Raw genomic sequence first — 19,697 nt, 5'->3', positions numbered from 1 at the left:
TAGATCTTACACATTCGGTAGGACTCCTTGGGCGGGTGATCTGTTCGTCGCAAGGCCTCTACCTGTACACAAACACAGAAAATTGCACACACACAAATTAAACATCCATGCCCTGAGTGGGATTCGAACCCACGATCCCGGTTTCCAAGCGAGCGAAGACAGTACGTGCCTTAGACCGCTCGGCTACCGTGACCGGCAGTGTATAAGAATAATATATAAGAATTCATTTCGTACCTCACAGGAAACATCGGAATCCACGATCCAGGTTTCCAGGCCAGCGAAGACAGTACATGCCTTAGACCGCTCGGCTACCGTGACCAGCCGTTAAATTTTCAGTGAATGTAAAATTACCCCTAATAAAAAGTCGTGTTTAGAAGGAAGTTGTATATATTTAAGCCTCCTTTTCCTTCTTAAATATGTGAAAAAGCATATAAAATTGTTTTCTGGTAAAATTTAGTTATAGAAGAAAGAACCGGTGTCTAAGCAATGATATTGCTTTGTAAACTTGTGTAATTAATTGCGATCCTTAGTCTATTCTTTAAAGAACGCCATGAATATAAACCGTACGAAAATTACTGGTAAGCATTAATGCGATTAGTATGCTGCATATACGTATTTTATTATCTCAGAATGAGTTTTCGAGATAATTGTCAAACAGGACTACTGTACTCGTACATGAAAATACTTATTTTAAAAAGAAGACGTTTGTGGTCCAATGTGCGTTTGTCCCCAGCATGCGAAGCAGAATAGAAGACGCATGAGTGCAAACACTCATTATTAAGGCACGTCCACATTATTCGTGCTCGTGTGACTCGCTATGTCCGCGAGTAATGTGGACAATATGACAAATCACGAGGCAAGCAAATTAAAAACTTTTAATTTAAATACTATAACCAATAAATTAAAATACGACCACAGCCTATACACACTACGAGTAAATATACGGATCTTCACGCGCCGAAGCCTGGCGAACAACTGAAGTAGTGTGGACGAAGATTTACGAGCACAAGTAAAAGCCAGACGAGTCTCCCGACGAGCACAAGCCTGGCGAGCACGAGCACGAGCATGAGTAATGTGGATGCACCTTTAAAGTATAAAATACTCTTAGATGGAACTAAACGTAATATGAAAAATAGAGTTGCCTTCGTGATAAGACTTAATAAACACTTACCGACCAATTCACGCCCTGTCAGTATGTTTGACGTAAATGCCTTGCAAATTAAGACACACACTTACCGATCAATCAGTAACTACAAGTAATTTGTCACGGTCCCCTCCTCTCCGCAACTTGCCCCTTTACCAGTGGACTGCAACAAAGGAGGAAAGGAGAGATGTCCAGTCGGCAACTCGCTCGAGGTTACATTAGCCCAGCTGCCTCGCGCTGAGCTGCAGACCGGCGCATCACCCACTCGCCTGAGCTACGAACAGTAATGATAAGGATAAGCTGCCTGAGGGGCACAGTCGGCTCTGCCTTGTACATGTAGCACCGACGGGCTACACGTTGGACTTGAAACACATTTCTAACTACTGCTACGGAGTTCGGAACCCGGTGAGTTGGAACTTGAAAATAAATACGACTTCAGCTATACGCGGCTATGTGGTAGTCTCAGTTGACACCACGTACACGTAATTTGGTAACTAGAGATAGAGGACGTTTACTCCTAAAACAATCTGGCACCAATGTCGAAGAGTCAGCTTAATTTTGAACCCTGGGAAGGAAGTAGTACATTCCTCCGAAACGCCGGTAAAATTCTATCAGATTTCATGGCGTCACATCTTCATAGTCACGGCCGTGACAATCTGAAACCACGATCGTGTTTCTGGAGATGCAATATGTCTGCTGTGAGAAAGAAACCGAATTCTTAGAAGAAGCCTGTGTTTCAAAATGTTAAGGAGCAGACGCATGTCAACGTGAGAAGGTTCATTATTGTAGCAGTCGTGTAAATCGTGAAGGACGTGGGGTTCGAAGACATCTCTCTTATGCTCGCACTTACTTATCAACTCCACCAAATGGGGCTACCGAACGACTTCGAATGTTCGAAAGCTGGAGATCCCGCTTTTTAGTTTTCGGGTCGGCGGCAGCCTATCATACAATGTAAATAACAGCGTTTTTCCTTACAAAAATTATTTCAAATATACACAATATAAATATAAATATAATTAATATATAATATAATAAATATAATCGTAAATATAATTTGAATTTGTTTCCGAATCTGAACTTTGCCACATTTCGAAGGATTTTCAGACATTCCCTAACATGGCCACTGTGGGCTCACATGCGGTCACAAGCTATTTCTATTGTTAATATGTAATAAAATAAAAGTATCACAATTTTGGGAAGAATAAAATTCATTGACAATTTCTAACCAATATCATGTGTCTGTGCTACGTAGCAGAAAATCCAAACTTTATTTATTTATTAACATTAATCATTAATCATGTATCATTTCTTGAAGAAAAAAGTATCACAAGCAGCCCTTCGGTTAGCTGTGAGGACACGTCAAGTGAGCATATTGCAATTTAGTGACCTGCTATAAATTGACGTAATCACATTTTTCTTGCGTTCACTTAAAATTGTAAATGCATAAAAACCGTCTTTACAGGATTTATTTTACATGTAAAAAGTTATATGTTTCAAGCTGCTTGATGGCAGAATATGTTCAAATGCTGCCAAAGGAATTATATGCTTCAAAGCTGTTGTTATATACATCTTATGAGACCTATATTTTACTACTTCAGTATAGCCTAGCTTAGTGGCCGCTCAGTCTAAGGCTCGTAAAGCCTTCGACGGTTTGAACTTTAGGATTGGCTGTCTGACAACCACTTGTGGCGCAGCGTTTGTGTCCCCATTTATGTTGTCCTGTGAAGTTAGAGGCCTTCTATTGAGTCGATTTCCGTCGTCTGAAGAGCCTAGCATACACTTAAAATGAATAATATTTTCAAAAATTAATTTCGAATTGGAGCAGGCCAGAGGGACTATTCTATCTGAATGAAGAAGAGAGAAGAATATTATATAATTGCATCTTGTTTTAGCAACAGGATAAAATACGTGTAACACTAAATTAGTTGTAAATAATGTGTGTAAATTCAGTTTCTACCACACACGAAACGCATAGTGTCTACGTTACAAAGACCAACTAGGTGTTTTGGGGGAAAACCCGTTGTTTATAGTGAGAACCGTATGAAACATACAGGTATATTCTGTGGACAATGTTAAAGCACGTGGTACACACAGAACAACTTGGATTTAAAGGGTTGAATTAGCTTAGAGAAATCAATATATTCAAATAGTTACTTTTATTCCTTTTACCATTGTACCTAGGCAATAATACTCATAATCAGTTAGTGCAGCAATGGGTTATGGGCTGGACGGTTGGGGTTTGATTCCTGGCAGGGGTAAGAATGTTTTCTCTGCTCAACAGCGTTTAGATCGGCTCTGGGGCCCACTCAGAATCATCCAGTGGATATCGGGGTCTCTTTCGCCGAGGCTAAAGCGTTCAGGGCGTGTAGGTGACCAGTCATCCCCCACCTAGTACTGAGCTAAAGAATGGTGGAGCTATACTTCCACTCCACCATACGTTTTAAACATTGAAGCACAGCACAACTTTGCGTCATTTTACCTAAGCTAAAAGAATTTATGTTCTACAACTTGACGCGTGTTGGAATGCGTCAAGGGACTCAGTTGTTTAAAGATACTTACATAATTTTCCTTTTAATGGACGGCAGAAAATGTATCTTTCAAGGTCTCAAGAGTGAGGATTCCTGAATGTCGCTATTGTTGGAAACTATACGCGAACACAAGGTTAATTGGTCCTCACTTCAGCCATATCCGTACTACCTTGTTAGAAAATGAGTTGCATTACCGACTGATATAGTGCAGCTACACAATATCATTTTCCTGTTTTCACTTTTAGTTTCATTTTTATATTTTGCATCCTGTTTTTCATGATTGCACCCGGTACTGTGGCCTTCGACACAATAATGAGTGGGTAGTTTATAGTTTTACAAACGATTGGAATATATGTATATAATATAACAACCAGTTTATTGTAACTATCCACTATATGTTTCAGTCTGGAGACCCTCATTAGGTGTCCATAAATAAATAAATAAATAAAATACATTCATTCAGTTCTACAGTAACGTGTTATATTTATTTATTTATGCCGGTCACAGTAACCGCGCGGTCTAACGCATCAACAGTCTTCGCTTTCTCAGACGCTGGGATCGTGGGTTCGAATCCCATTCAGGGCATAGATGTTTGGTGTGTGTGTGTATTCGTTTATACTGTGTTTAGGTAGAGGCCTTGCGATGAGTTGATCACTGGTCCAATGAGTCCTGCCGTCTGTGAAAAATGATTACGGAACTGAATAAGAGGCCAGGGTCCTGAATTGGCTGGTAAAGCCATTGAAAAAAAAATTATAGACACTTGATGATGGCTCCAGAACGAAACATATAGTGCGATAGTTATAATAAATTGATTGTTATATTACATACATATATATATATATATTCCAATCGTTTATAAAAAATATAATCAACCTACTTATTGCTGTGTCCACTGCCACAGTGTCAGCGAAGAATATTTTTCTGGTTCTGGTCATGATGCACTTGATGATGATTATCACCGTTTGCTCCTAGCTAAGGCGGTGAGAGGGTGACTTCTCACGGCGAGTTTCGGGTTCAGTCCCGAGTGAATTCATGTGCGAATCGTGAAGGGTGAAGAGGTAATGAAGCAGATTTTCTTCCGAGTTCCTTCCATCTACCACTGTTCCATAACCATCTATTATCACCTCCGAGATCTCCAGCAATCCTGATCAGGCAGCACATTATAACATTCTCCGTCTTTAAGTTAAGGGCTATAACTGTCACACACAGACTAAAATTCTGTCCATATACCCAGCTTCAAACACGAAAGTACCTCTGGTGAACTGCAAACTTGTCAAAAAATTCCCCTTTTTATCGAACGCGATGGTTCATTTGTGTGATAAAAGAATTTATCACAAGATACCCATTATTTTTTTTTCCGATTTTAACCAAAATTGTAATCGTTCGACAGATTTTCCTTAATGACCCCAGTATAAAAATAAATGAAAATCTGTTCTGGCCTGTCGATTTGCTTAATACTTTTTTAGTTATTGACAGTCGGACGGAGTGGCCTTAGGGGCTCGCAGTAAAGCCAGTACACTTAATATTGAAGAATCTACTCAGTTCCTTTCATAGCAAAACCGAGAGTTACCAACCTACACGAGAACACAGTCCATTATAGTAATAGAAGTTATCTTTTGAGTTTTTATTAGTTTATGAAAATTTCCACATAACCTTACCCGGTGCCAGGAAGGTTAGCACAGCGATATCGTTGCCGTATCTGTTCAAGTACACGTACCTTCAGTTGTTGACGAAAGACAGTAAAGCAACTTTTCAGCAAACAAGAATTCGAACATGCTAGCCTTTTATTTAGTATTAGGCTTAAACTCTTTGAATAAACCATCTTAAGTGCATTGAGCTTGAATAGCATAAGCATTTCCTGAGCAATATCACGCACCGACTAAGTGATTTCGTTCCTTCATGCTGATCGAATGAAATTAATTACCGAAAGTATAAGACTTGCATGAAAAGTAAGGTACTAGGGTAAAAGGTAAGGTAAAGCTATCCCTGTAACAGGCCATGGAGGCCCATAGGATTGTGAGACGTTGAGGGTCCTATATTATCTAGACAGTCGGCTCACAGATGGCCGTAAGAGCCATAGTGGGACTGGAAGGATTAGGTCAAATGAGAAAAAAAATCCACCTCATCGGGACTCGAACTCGCGACTTTCTGTCTTGTATCATAGTGCAAGGTACGAGGAAGTGTCAGTAAGTAAGTCATAAATAAATATAAAACGTAAAACATATGATATTCCAAACTAGAAAATGCATTATTTTTCGACACATCTTCCAACACAATGGTATATTTGTCCCATCACTTCGTCCAAAGCCGCAGCATGGAAGTCTTTTGACTGTAGTCTCAACCACTTCCGCAAGTCTGTTTCAACCTCTTCATCAGCTACACGTTTGCCACAAAAGTGTTTTTCTTTTAGCGGACCAAACAGATGGCAGTCCCTTGGGCCCAATTCCGAGCTGTAAGGCTGATGTTCAAGAAGTTCCTACTGTAGTTCTTGGATTCACTCCTGGGTTGCTCGGGCTGTATGGGGTCTGGCATTGTCATGAGGAAACAGTACCCCTCTTGTAAGTTGTCCTGGACGTTTTCTGCGTACTGCATCCCGAACTTCAACAGAAGTTCACAGTACGATGCAGAATTAACATTTTCACCACGCTTCTGAAAATGGGCTAATAGCACTCCCTGAGAATCCCAAAACATGGAAAGCATAATAGTCCCAGCTAATGGTGTAACCTTAACTTTTTGGGTGAAGGTGAACTGGGTCGTTTCCATTGAACTGAAGCACGCTTTGATTCGGACTGGTACTCATACACCCATGGTTCGTCCCCAGGTACATTCCTGTAAAGCATATCTTCTCCTTCATCTACATGCCGTAAGAGATGTTGCGAGGACAGAGCCATTCGAGTCTTTTGTTTCTCTCGATCTTTCAGTTCTCTGGACACACACCGTGTCTACACTTTCCGAAACTTCAATTGATCATGAACGAGTATTATGCTCTATGCTAAACCATGGGAATACCCTAGTGCAGTTGCTACCCTGTCTAAAGTTATCCTCCTGTCAGCACGAATCAACTCTTCCAATCGCTGCACAGTTCAGAGTTACGTCCGTTCAAATCTCAACAGTGCGACCTGGTCGGACATCATCTGCGACTTTCGAACGGCCTTGACAGAAATTATCGACATAGATATGAACCGCTTTACGCGACAAACACTTCCCACAGTAAATATGAAATATTTCTAAATGAATATTCTTTAAACTGAGTACTCTTGCCCACAAAAAGCGGCACATCAGAACGCTGCTCTCCGGCAGTATACTTCTCGAGCACAGTCGCCATTTTGACTACTGAAACCAGCCTTTGAACATGCATATGGGTGTCTGCTACCATGACTGTCATGAAGCTGGACTGTGATGGTATCTAGTGATACACATAAAAAACCTATTACATCCCTTACAGCTGTTTTACTTGCATTTGTGACCTATTTACTGACTCCCCCTCGTATAACACCATTAAGATGTCAACAGAAGTAGAAAAAAGCTACATTTCGAATTATGCCGATATTAATAATTTAGCGTGCTCATTTTGCTGGAAGGAGGAATACCCTTTAAGAAAAGTAAAATCAACCCTGAGCTTATCTAATTACGCACTGCGCCATGAAAATTTATGGGGGAGTGGATGTATTAGTCCACGTTTTGTTAATCTCTGCAGTGGCTGGAGGCGAGTGGCTAACTTGACGCCCCTACCGCAGGGAAAGAGACTCCGGAACCCGTTGAGTACGAGGCTGGGAAGATAGGTCCATTGAACCCAATTAAATAACAGTATGCTGTTAAGTGAAGTGCTTAGGCAAAGCTTGTTTATGAAAAGCAAACAGACAAAAATATCTTCCTTCGTAGCCTTTCATATATAAGGTACATACGATGTAAATAAAAATGTACAAGCTTGATATCAAAATCGTTATTATTATTATTATTATTATTATTATTATTATTATTATTATTATTATTATTTTCTTTGACTTTATAATGTGTTTGTCTATAATGTAATTACTTTTATCTACACTGTGCTCTGTCTCTAATTGGCCTTGCGGCTGTTGACTCGGCACATAAATAATAAAGAATTGAATTGAACTGAAGAATTGAATTATTAATATTATTATTGTTGAGTTAATTTCAATAGTTGGAGAGGTTAGTGTCTCTGAATCAGAGATACGAGTATGTCTTGTCTCTTACTTGTACAGAAGGAAAAGTTTGTGTAATATTAGAAAATCAAATGAAATTAATATTTTCAGCTCATAACGTGCTCTTCTGGTCAACGACATTGTGTACTTTCGTATATGGTTACTAATGTTGCGGAGAAACCTGCTACCTCTGCCTTCAGGATATCTTAAAAGTACAAAGTTTCACAACCCAGAAAATCGTCTGCCATGAAAACCTCAAACGTTAAATAATTTCGAAAGCCACGTATTCATTACGTCATATCAGTTACTCACGTACTAAGACTAAGTACTTGGCCGATTTCAATTAAACTCCGTAATACTCTATTCAGTAGAGCAACTCTAAATTTGATCTACCAATTATTATTCTGCTTAAATTTGGGCATCATACAAAAGCAGCTTTATGCAAAGATCTCATTTCTGCAGCCATCTTGTATAAGCTGGAAACTGGATGAAATTCAGATATTCGTCATGATTACTAAATATAATTCTACAGCGATTACTGGTAATAAGATTGGTTTTACTTGCTATTTCCTTGCTTTACTGTTTGATATCGAAGACGGGGGCGGTGATTCCTCTGAAACGTCAGTGAAAATCTGCCGCACATCTCAAGATAACAGTGCTCTTAATACGTATTTAAACGCTACAAGTGTTTTGCATTCACTACACAAAGCGATATCAGAATGGAGGTAACATTCTTGCTAAGTTTCAATATAGACTTGAATTATGTTTAAGCTGCCAGTAGTCCATGTGACAGTGCAAAGTAGATGATTAGTGTTTTCATCGCTTCGCTGTCGCGGTGGGTTTTCTGAAGATGTTGTTAATAAAACTAACTCTTATTAGCAATAGTTAGATGTCTTACTTATGTTGTCCTTGCAGCCAAAGGTCTGATACTTGAATAGGGTACTTTCAATTACCCTACCAGAAACACGAATGCTTACTCTAATAGTAGGTGTTACTAAAATAGCTGGGTTTATGGGTTCATCTCTTGGAGAAGCTAATAAGAATTCAAAGTTTGTACTCGTGCAAATTTACCTTCAAAATTTATTAGCCTTGTGTAGGATATGACGTTCTCACTGCGGTGGTTATGAAGAGTTCTGTCTTGTAGGATATAATCCCATTTAGTCTGTTTGAAAGTCAACCGACGTTTAGGAGGAACATGTTGATTCCATCTTCAGGGTCGAAGAATAAGTCAGGCAGGAAACAAGGCTTGTCGAAATTTCGGATTACGTACGAAAGAGGAGGGAAGTGTAAGGCGGCTGGTCATTTCCTGTCGGCCCCTCCGGCATTAATTTACTTAAAAAGAAGAAATATAAAATATAATTAGTAAATGTGTCCCATATCGAATTCCAACAAAATCTTTGGAAGGGTTTGGAAATGTGAAAAATTCCTCTTATGACTATAAGCAGACCAGGCTTTCATTATGTATCAGTATGCCTGAAAATTTGAAGTAGTCAATAACTTAAATGGGAGTATTCCGTACTCAGTTTCAATAAAATCTACTAAAGGATATATGGAAAATTTATTTATTGCATTATACAACGTAGGCATCATTGCGAATCAATATAATCGTGGATGTAAATCGCAACCGTCAGAAAGTTTTCTATGGAAGACTTCTAGGTCGCGTTTCAGCCATTTCTGTAAAATGTTAATGGGATATGTGGAAAACGCATTTCATGACCATATGCATACTAGGTTTCATTACGAATTAATACGACTAAAATTCCGAACTGCTTAACAATATTTGGCTGATGTCATCCATATTAAATTTCAACAATATCTGCAACATTGTTTATAGGATACATGGAAACGCCCATTTATTGCCTTATGTAATAATGTTCCCCTCTCCTTTGGGATCTACAATAAGAAATTGACAAAATAGATTAGCTGCCAATATATATTACAATTAGGCGCTTTTCAGACAAGTAATATCCATTCTAAATATGGGAGATCAGTATCTTAAATCAAGTTGTATGAAAATGCATATAACAAAAAATGTTTGTGTTTCTGGAACAATATCTCATGTAATATTATATGTTGAACTAGGGTCTATATCGTCAAACGTAATTGTAGATTAGATGGAGGGGTTCTTTAATTTGGATATATATTATATTTTCTTTTGTTAATATTTGTGAGAAATATGGGTATAAAACTTCATAACTATTGGTAACCAAGGGGAGTATTACATAGGCCTGTATATCTAGAGTTGAAAGTGGATCGTGATGTTGCAAAATCTTCTGCTATACTTAACAAAACTGAGTAGGTTTTAATCAGGTTGGGACTCCATGAAAAGTACACTGCAAGCTGCAGAAGACAAGAAACCGGGTTCCCTGAAAGACCCACTTGTGTGAATATTTCACTCGATATGCAGTCGAATTTGAATTGAGCCTCGAAATGGTTTTCTTTTATATACATAGCTAGACGTTAACTTCTGCTATTCTGCACATATTCATGTAATTAATATTTTTAAAATGTTACAGTTTCTTCTTTAGGGAGCAGGGCTAACGTAGTCGGTATAGCGACTGCTATGGGCTAGGCAACCGAGGGGTCGGAGTTCGACTCCCGGTAGGGTCAAGACTTTTTTCTCCTCCATGTCGTCCAGACAGGCTCTGGGGCCCACTTAGCCTCCTATTCAATGGGTAACGGGGATAAAGCGGACGGGGCGTGAAGCTGACCACTCAGCTCCAACTAGTGCCGAGGTCAAGAAAATATGGATCTATACATCCACTCCCCCATACGCCTTCATGGCGTAGTACTTAATTAGTTCACCACAGGCACAACTTTGTCTTACATTTTCTTCTTTTCTAAAACACAAGATTTTCGTACGTGCTGTAGATGTGTTTCTTTTATTCCTTCCACTTCAATATGGTTCTATTTTATGAATTGCAATTCTAAAAAAAATCGTATGTTTCCTATCCGAAATAAGGAACTAACCTATAAAACACTGCGCTACCATTTTCGAATACCCTTCCTTTATAGCTCTTTGCCTTTTATTTAGTTTTAAAATATATGCTGCATTTGAGATCATAATAAGTATTAATGCTCATACTAGATATATTAAGCTACCTGAAAGCAACAATGTACTAGCGGTTCAGTGTTCTGCCAACAAAAAATATGGCTCCCAGGTTAATTATTCGAAATACGGCACTCCACATCACAGCTATTTCGAGACATAAATATGACAGATATTTCTCTGTGTTTTCAGGTTGCGTATCGTCGGAGTTACGATCTGCCCACTTCAGATCACGCAGTGTGTCCCTCCATTACCGGCCACCGTGAAGATATTTCCATTCCCGTTCAACCGCGTGCCGCTGACAAGAGTATCAGAATGTTACTTTGAAAGTATCAGAGATGATTCTCGAAGTTTTCTATAGACTCTCATGGTTGATTCGAAATTGGTAGCTGTATTCCTTGCTACGTTACATAAGAGCAATTAATTATATGTGCTATATTAAGCAATGACCTATAAATGAAGTGTGCAATACAATTTACAAATTCTGAAATTTCCGATTTAAACCTACATTTTGGGGGTTACTTCTTCCGAAACAAATATTTTGTCGGAACGTTCTACTGCTGTAACCTAGTAGTCTTCGAGGAATAACAGTAGTCACTAAATTACATATTTTGGCCCAACTGTATGAATGTTATAAAACGAGATAAAGTGAAGTCAGTTCTCTATAAGCCCTTAGGATCACTAAATGTTACAAAATAAGCAATACACGGTTTAGAATTGCAACAGTATAAGTTATTAGCTCTGACCGTCATCACTTTATGAGGTGGAATGGATAAGAATCACCGTTTCAACGTGAAGAAAGTTTTAGAAACTAGTGCTCTTCCAGGCGTCTCCAAAATGAAGGCTTCTACCGACGGCAATATTCCGGATTTAGACCAGGGAAACGTCACGTATCCCGTTGTCAGCAGCGACCCAAAGATCCGCCGCAATTCTCTAGCTCAGCTCACCCGAGAGGCTCTGCCCCGCGTGGATCATTACCGAAATTGCATTGAGGCCACAAAGAGACCGTCCTTGGGAGAGCTGTACGGCGAACCAAGTGGAGTAAAGGTAAGAGATTTCAATGCAAGTGAAAGAACTCAACAACCAGAAGGGAATTGAATTGAAATTTCTTCTTATTTTCCATCCTCTCTATAAGCATGCCAAATTTTGGCCCATGTATTTTATAGGATTGCAAAATATCAGCGATAGAGAGTCAGTGAAAGTATGATTGTCCTTAGACGAAACGCGGACTTCTGATGAGTTGTATGAGCAGCAAAAAGAAACAAGCAGGTAATCTGATACATCCAACACCGACCACGATAAAACTTGCTCAGTATCTCAAGGAAAGTACTCAATTCTCTCCACAATTATTTTTGTCTTTATTTCTGCTACTCACTGCTGATTTAATACGACCTGTGTCCTCAGGTTAGTCATCAATGGGATGACAAAATGTAATTTTAGTTTGACTGAAAAGACTCCACACCCAAATTTAGCGATGTGATCAAACAACCTGCACAACACCTTACAATTTCGTATAAAATATGTATTTGTTTATGCCTTTTAAATAAAAATTAAAAATTAAACATCTGTGTAAAGTGTGAAAAGAACAATGTTAAGGTAAGTTACCTAAAATGGATGTAAGCTATGGATATTTCGGATGAAAGTATCTCTACTAACGGGCCGCATGTGTTATGGCCCGCGGTTCACTTTTGGAGATTGACAGCGCATCTGAAAGCATGTCTTACGTAACCTTTGTCACCCACGGTTTCAGACTGAAGGTAGAAACAGGCAATGCATCGGCAGATGTGCGACTTTTCACAAAATTTGCAATACGTACAAAGGTGATTAGCGACTGAAATAAATATTGTACATCGATATTACAGACAACTGGCCGACTTTTATAAACCTCAGTGTGGACAACGAGCTACTACAGACCTTCTTGTTTTACTAACTTCATAATATTTTATATAAAGTAAAGGTAAATTTATCCCTGTAACAGGCTATGGAGACCCATAGGATTGTGAGACGTCGAGGTTGCCACATATTTTTGACAATCGACTCACAGATGGCGGTGAGTTTGCCAGTCTCACACCCCGGCTGCCCCAGGAAGATTCCTGGTATTCATTTCTGTTAGAGACTGAAATTCTGTTACTGTATCTAGATGGAAAGAAAGAGCAGGAGAATACAGATACAAATCTGTAGACCCAAGGGCAAGAGCCCACACTCGTAAGACCTGTTACATCTTCAAGAGGCTGTAGAAGTAGAAATTTTATTGTACATGTCCCATTCAGTAGGCAAGATTGTTAAGCGTAATTCATTAAGAATTATTTATTGGCAAGACGAAAACTGTCTTCGCCCTTTCGAAAATTAGGATCATGGATTCAGATCCCACTCGAGGTATCGGTGTTTGTCTGGTTTCATTATTTTCTTTTTCGTGTTGTCCTGTGTAGGGAACGTCCTTGCAACGAGCTATTTCCCATTCAAGTAGTCTGTAAGAATATATATTTCAGATTAATTCTGAAATGGGAACAGGAGAGAGGACTTAATCCATCGAAGGAAGAAGATGAAACACGGCATATACAATCCACGATGACTGTCATTTCTTATCATAAACCTCGACAGACGTCATATTATAGGAAGTAATTAAGATGTTTGATAATACGTAAAATTTCTAAGAAATCTTTACAAATTCTACGGTAGTCAAAAGATTACTAACATGATTACATTGTGACTGTCCATAGTTATAGTTGTACAATACAAAATATCTCTAAGATCGGAGTTATAATTAGAATATTCAGCATAAAAATTAAGCTAGTTAAATAAGTTAATTACTAAAAGAACTGGTATCGATTGATTCTTAAGTCCTTTCATATTTAAAACTTAGATATATGTTAGTTCTTGTGGTCATATTCAGAGCTATCAACTGCTCAGAAATAGGCTGAATCTTTCGGTCCGTGAATTAATAATGCCACTGTTTAAGTAAGTGTAGATTGTACTTCTTTTGGCTCATTTTGGACTTCACCCATCGTCTGGTATGTAAAAGACAAAAAACCACCACGTTTCGGAGACTGGATCTGTCTCCGTCTTCAGGTGGATAGAGACCCAACTGAGTAGGTATATCCTTCCCTATCCACCTGAAGACGGAGACAGATCCAGTCTCCGAAACGTGGTGGTTTTTTGTCTTTTACATACCAGACGATGGGTGAAGTCCAAAATAAGCCAAAAGAAGTACAGTATACACCATCGTCAGAATCCTTTCAAGTCTATCCAAGTGTAGATTGGTTGAGTGTAGATGAAAGTGACCTACAAGGAGCATCGCTTCTGGGCTCACACGTATTGTATGATAGAATGTTGATATAACGTGCTTTTAATACAACTTCCCTTTAGCAAAATGTGTACCTCGAACATTTCCCACTGTTAAAACACAATGCACGAAATTTGTACGTTCATATCGCTTCGTTCTATTTGTGAGGACAAACCAAGTATGACTAGAATTCCTTATCATCAAGCAAGGTGAGGTAATAATATACTTCCTTTGTGGTGAGATGGGTGACTATTAAAGTAGTATGAGCCAGTTTGTACTGGAATGAATGGCTTTTGACCGGTTCCGTAGGCCATATACGTATTTTCAGTAGTGACTTCATTTTAAGGGTACGCTAACTGGTTCGCTCACGCTCTGTTACAACAGAAACTTGTGTCATTTACGTCATCCACTGAAAGACATGTTGACGAAGAGTGATAGATACCAATTGTATGAGCCTTAGGAGTTTCGTGGCGCTTGTCCCTGCTTCACCCTGTCCAGCTTCTCTATCTGGCTCTAAACGTTTCCTTAATATTCCCATGAACACCACTGAAAACATTAAATTACTATTTGAGCAGTATCCGGACGACAACAAAGGTAATATAACATGTGAAGGATCAGGTGTAAGAATAAGCAATATGAAATCTCTCCCGTGTTATCGCCGAATTCGCTTTTACTAGTCCAGAACTTTTAATAAATTAGTCGGGATATCTCATTTGGTATAACGAATGGCTATGGGATGGACGCCCGGCTTTGGAATCCAAACGGAGGCAACATTTTTCTCTTCTACATAGTTTCCAAAGTGACTGCGGGGCCCATTCAGTGTCCTATCTAACTGGTACTGGGTGCTCTTTTCCCGGGAATAAAGCGACAGGGGCATGAAACTGATCATTCACCCCAATTTAGTGTTGAGTTGAAGAATTGTGAGGCTATACCTTCACTAGCTTGAGGAACGCAAACCTCGCGGAAGGATATCTATCTGTATGTGCTACAGTGCAGCCTGCTAGCTGACCCTGTGAATCTCTTTCCACAGGATGGCGATATCGAATCTCGGAGACCTGAAGAGACGGGCGGAAATCATGGCATCAAACTGGGCTGGATCCAAGGGGTGCTCATCCCCTGCCTCCTTAATATTTGGGGCGTTATGCTGTTCTTGCGCTTGTCCTGGGTTGTGGCACAGTCCGGAATAAGTACGTATCATCTCACGACAGACCTGTTTACTCTGGTGTTTCACTTTTGTTTTATAGCCTTTTAGAAGCACAACGGAGAAGCTACGGGCTGGACGGCAGGAATTCGATCCCCGGAAGGAGTAAGTTTTCTCTTTTCCATAGAGTCCGGGCCCACTCAACCTTCTATCCACTGGGTACTGGACTCCCTTTCTATGGGGATAAATTGGCAGAGGCGTGAAGCTGACCACTCACTTCTATCTATTGCCGGGGTTAATATTAGTGGAGCTGTACATGCACTCATCCATATTTCTCCACGGCGTGATGCCTAATTAATAAAGCACAGGGATAAACTTACTTTTGCTTCACCTTTAGAAACCACCGAGCTGTATTAAATAATTATTTGAGATTTGACGGCCTATAAAATTTCAAAGCGGCTAAAGCAGACTCCGTCATCGGATACAGATCTTGAGCCAATTCAATCCAAATCATCTCAATGAAATCTATTTTCCTCAGGTCTAGTTTAACATAACCGTCCAGCTACATTTTCTATTGGTTATTTAACGACGCTTTCGGTGTCGAGGCTGCATGTCGTTGGATGATTGAATGTTTGAAGAATGATTAATTGCGAAGGATTTGGAAGAAAAGTGTACTTGGTTAATTGAAGTATTATCGCGGCATTTGCTTGGGGTTATAGAGGAACACCACAAAAGCCTCAGTCAGGATAGGCGTCTCGGACGAAATTAGGATAAAGCACTTCCTCAATAAAAATATATTGCGTTACTTCTAGCTCAACAGGTTTGGCGATCTGTTATATTCTATAATTTTGAACTAAATGAGGTGTAATATCAAATCGTACGTTGGAATTGGTACAACTTAATCTCTGCCAACTACTTGACCAAGTCAGAACCAAGAAGCCCTCCGAAATGCCAACAGATTGCTTCTCACATTTTCTAGAAAGTGCTTGAAGAGAAACGATATCTCGAGTCCGTGAAATTAAGTCTCATGGCGTTAAACTCTAATAACATTCCACATGTAAGGAGGCCGTCACTAAAACATCGAGTTTTCTCGTCACAATGTCTGTACACAGCTAAACACCGTTTTATCTTGAAATTATTTCTGATTCAATTTCATAATTTTGTGGCACCATAACCAGTACTTATTCTGCAAACTGTAAGAAAACCCTTGACGATTTTCTGTTTGCATCGTACAAGGAAGAAGCTAAATCTAATATGACTTTTAATACTATGAATGATACAAGAATATTTTACAAAAAATACTATCAATTTTTATTCTAACGAACTTATACATTTAATGCCGTCTTTAAAAATTTGAAGACAACAACTTATTCCTTTCTAAATAATGCACAATTATAAGTTATAATTGACACTTAAATTAATGTTTACTACATTACAATCAGTAGGGGAAACGTACCAAGGAAGCAGCAGTAAATAGCCATTAGATTTAAGAATATTTCTAAAAACATGCATTACTCATGGAGCTGAGCCCTTCCTGAGGAGTCGCCAATTCTGCAGCTACTCAAGAATTTCCCAGCATTTTATGGAACACCAATGTTCATTACCGTATCCACAAGAGCCCTCCGCTGGTAATTATCCCGAGCCAGATCAATCCAATCCATCCCATCCTCTCTTTCTAAGCTCCATTTCAATATTGTCCACCCACCTACGTCTTGGTATTCGCAGTGGTATCTTTCCTTCTGGCTTTCCCACCAATATCTCATATGCATTCCTCGTCTCCCCCATTCGTGCTACATGACCTGCCTATCTCATCCTCTTTGACTTGATCATTCTAAATATACTTGGAGAATAGTACAAGTTATGAAGCTCCTCACTGTGCAGTTTTTTCNAATGCACAATTATAAGTTATAATTGACACTTAAATTAATGTTTACTACATTACAATCAGTAGGGGAAACGTACCAAGGAAGCAGCAGTAAATAGCCATTAGATTTAAGAATATTTCTAAAAACATGCATTACTCATGGAGCTGAGCCCTTCCTGAGGAGTCGCCAATTCTGCAGCTACTCAAGAATTTCCCAGCATTTTATGGAACACCAATGTTCATTACCGTATCCACAAGAGCCCTCCGCTGGTAATTATCCCGAGCCAGATCAATCCAATCCATCCCATCCTCTCTTTCTAAGCTCCATTTCAATATTGTCCACCCACCTACGTCTTGGTCTTCGCAGTGGTATCTTTCCTTCTGGCTTTCCCACCAATATCTCATATGCATTCCTCGTCTCCCCCATTCGTGCTACATGACCTGCCTATCTCATACTCCTTGACTTGATCATTCTAAATATACTTGGAGAATAGTACAAGTTATGAAGCTCCTCACTGTGCAGTTTTTTCCAAACTCCTGTCACTTCATCTCTCTTCGGCCCAAATATTCTCCTCAACACCCTGTTCTCGAACATCCTCAGTCTATGTTCCTCCCATAAAGTCAGAGACCAAGTTTCACACCCATACAGAACCACAGGCAAAATTATAGTTCTGTATATTCTAATTTTTATGTTTTTGGACAACAGACGAGAAGACAAAAGGTTCTGGACTGAATGGTAGCAAGCATTACCCGAGTTCAATCTCCTCTTATCTAACAACTTACATGCAAATAATCGCTGGAGAATGGAATTCTATAATTTTCCATTTTTTTTGTAATGAAAAGATTTGCACTACAGCAGAACTGTTTTTTCGGTATCCACAATGATAACTTCCTATTACAATTCCTCTATGTGGCAAAATTCTCTGAAATAAGATATTTTTAACACTTTATAAGCTGTATTTAGAAGACTTATCCCTCTATAGTTATGATATTCAATTTGGTCTCCTTCCTTATTTGGGCACACGAGATTTTTCTCCTGTTTTTAAGGATCCATTCCACTATCCATATTTATAGAATGATATGATGTAGTTCATTGGCAATTTCTTTATCATCATATTTTAACAGTTCTGCCATTACTCTGTATATCGTACATATAGTATATGTAATGTATATATAAAACAGACTGTTCGAAGTATATTATGGATCATGGAAAGTTTGTCCCCATTTTCTCTTTTCCTTTTGTTGTCATGCAACAGGATATCCCGTGTGCGAATGATCCACAGCTTTGTAAGTTGCATCTTCTGTCGAATGCATTTAGTATCACAGTCAAAATTGCGTTTCAGAGATACGCGAACACACAACTGCCAACTGTTAAAATTTATTGAATGAAACTGAAGTTATTTTAACTTTCTTAATTTGTTATTAGTTTCCATATATTCATTAAAATTGATTATAAAGTTTAATTTATGAACCTCCAAATGAGCAGGAATGTCTCAGTCGGTACGGCAAAGGACTAAGGGCTGGAAGACCGTGATTCGATTATTGGCAGGGGGAAGATATTCTTGCCTTTCCACAGTGTCTCAGACCGGCTCTGGGGCCCACCTAACACCCTATCCGGTGAGTGCTGGAAGCAGCCAGGACCTGAGGCTGACCACTCACCTCTGTCTAGTGCCGAGGTCAAGAAGAGTGCAGATATATCTCCAATCATACGAGTTCATGATGTGGTGCTTATTTAATTAAGTTCAGGGACGAATTTACCTTTTTACCTAAAACTTCCAGCAGCACCATGGCCCCGGTGTCAACTGAGCCTCTAACAGAAATGAGTAACAGGATCTTCCTAGGGCTAAAGTGCGGCGGGCACGTAAGATTGATATCACCGCTTTGAGCTGATTGTCTATAAGATGTGGGATCCTCGACGTCTCACAATCTTATGGGCCTCCATGGCTTCACCTTTCTTTCTTTACCTGTTACCTCCGAAGTGAATTTATCTGAAATTGGCAACAGTCGGTGTCAATATGCATTTGGATATGGGGCATGACAAATGTAAGAGTGAAACAACTCCTTTACGAACTCTGTGAAATTTCTTTTACTTCTTCTTCAAGCACCACATAGAAGGCGTGTTGCGGATCCCTTATCACTGATCTGTTCGTCGTTTATGCGTCGGTCTCTGTTTCTCTTTGCCTAGAAAGTGATATCCTGCAATTATGTGACGACAAATTACCATTGAGAATTCTCTAAATGTTTCTCGGCAAACTGTCTAGTTACGTCTCCATATCATTATCCAAATTTAGCATGAAGCTTGTGTCTAACATATTGGAATATGCATGTAAATATATACGGTCTGATCGCAGGTTTTAAAAGCCTTATTCACGCAAAATGTAATGTAATTTTATTCTTCATTTCCAACCAAGGCAATACTTCCACAAATTAAGCGTTTTATCGGCATTGCGCAACAGAACTTTTTCTGCATCTTCCTGTTTTCATTTTCCTGATTTTACGAGTATATCAGATTTCATAACATA

General features: G+C 39.2%; 1 protein-coding gene across 1 annotated transcript in view; it reads left to right on the top strand.

The window, feature by feature from the left end:
- The first annotated feature begins 1,372 nt into the window (after positions 1-1,372).
- LOC111869203 (bumetanide-sensitive sodium-(potassium)-chloride cotransporter) overlaps positions 1,373-19,697 on the top strand; it is a 42,216-nt gene continuing 23,891 nt past the window's right edge. The window contains exons 1-3 of the mRNA XM_023860504.2: positions 1,373-1,549; positions 11,080-11,934; positions 15,201-15,357. Of these exons, the coding sequence (XP_023716272.1) occupies positions 11,656-11,934; positions 15,201-15,357 (436 nt within the window). The 5' untranslated portion in view covers positions 1,373-1,549; positions 11,080-11,655. The remainder of the gene's footprint in view (positions 1,550-11,079; positions 11,935-15,200; positions 15,358-19,697) is intronic.

This window comes from Cryptotermes secundus, unplaced genomic scaffold (genome assembly GCF_002891405.2).
Source record: "Cryptotermes secundus unplaced genomic scaffold, Csec_1.0 scaffold2033, whole genome shotgun sequence".
In the NCBI taxonomy this organism is placed as follows: Eukaryota; Metazoa; Arthropoda; class Insecta; order Blattodea; family Kalotermitidae; genus Cryptotermes; species Cryptotermes secundus.
The sequence above is the reverse complement of the archived record's forward strand: the minus strand, read 5'-3'. Positions and strand labels throughout refer to the sequence as shown.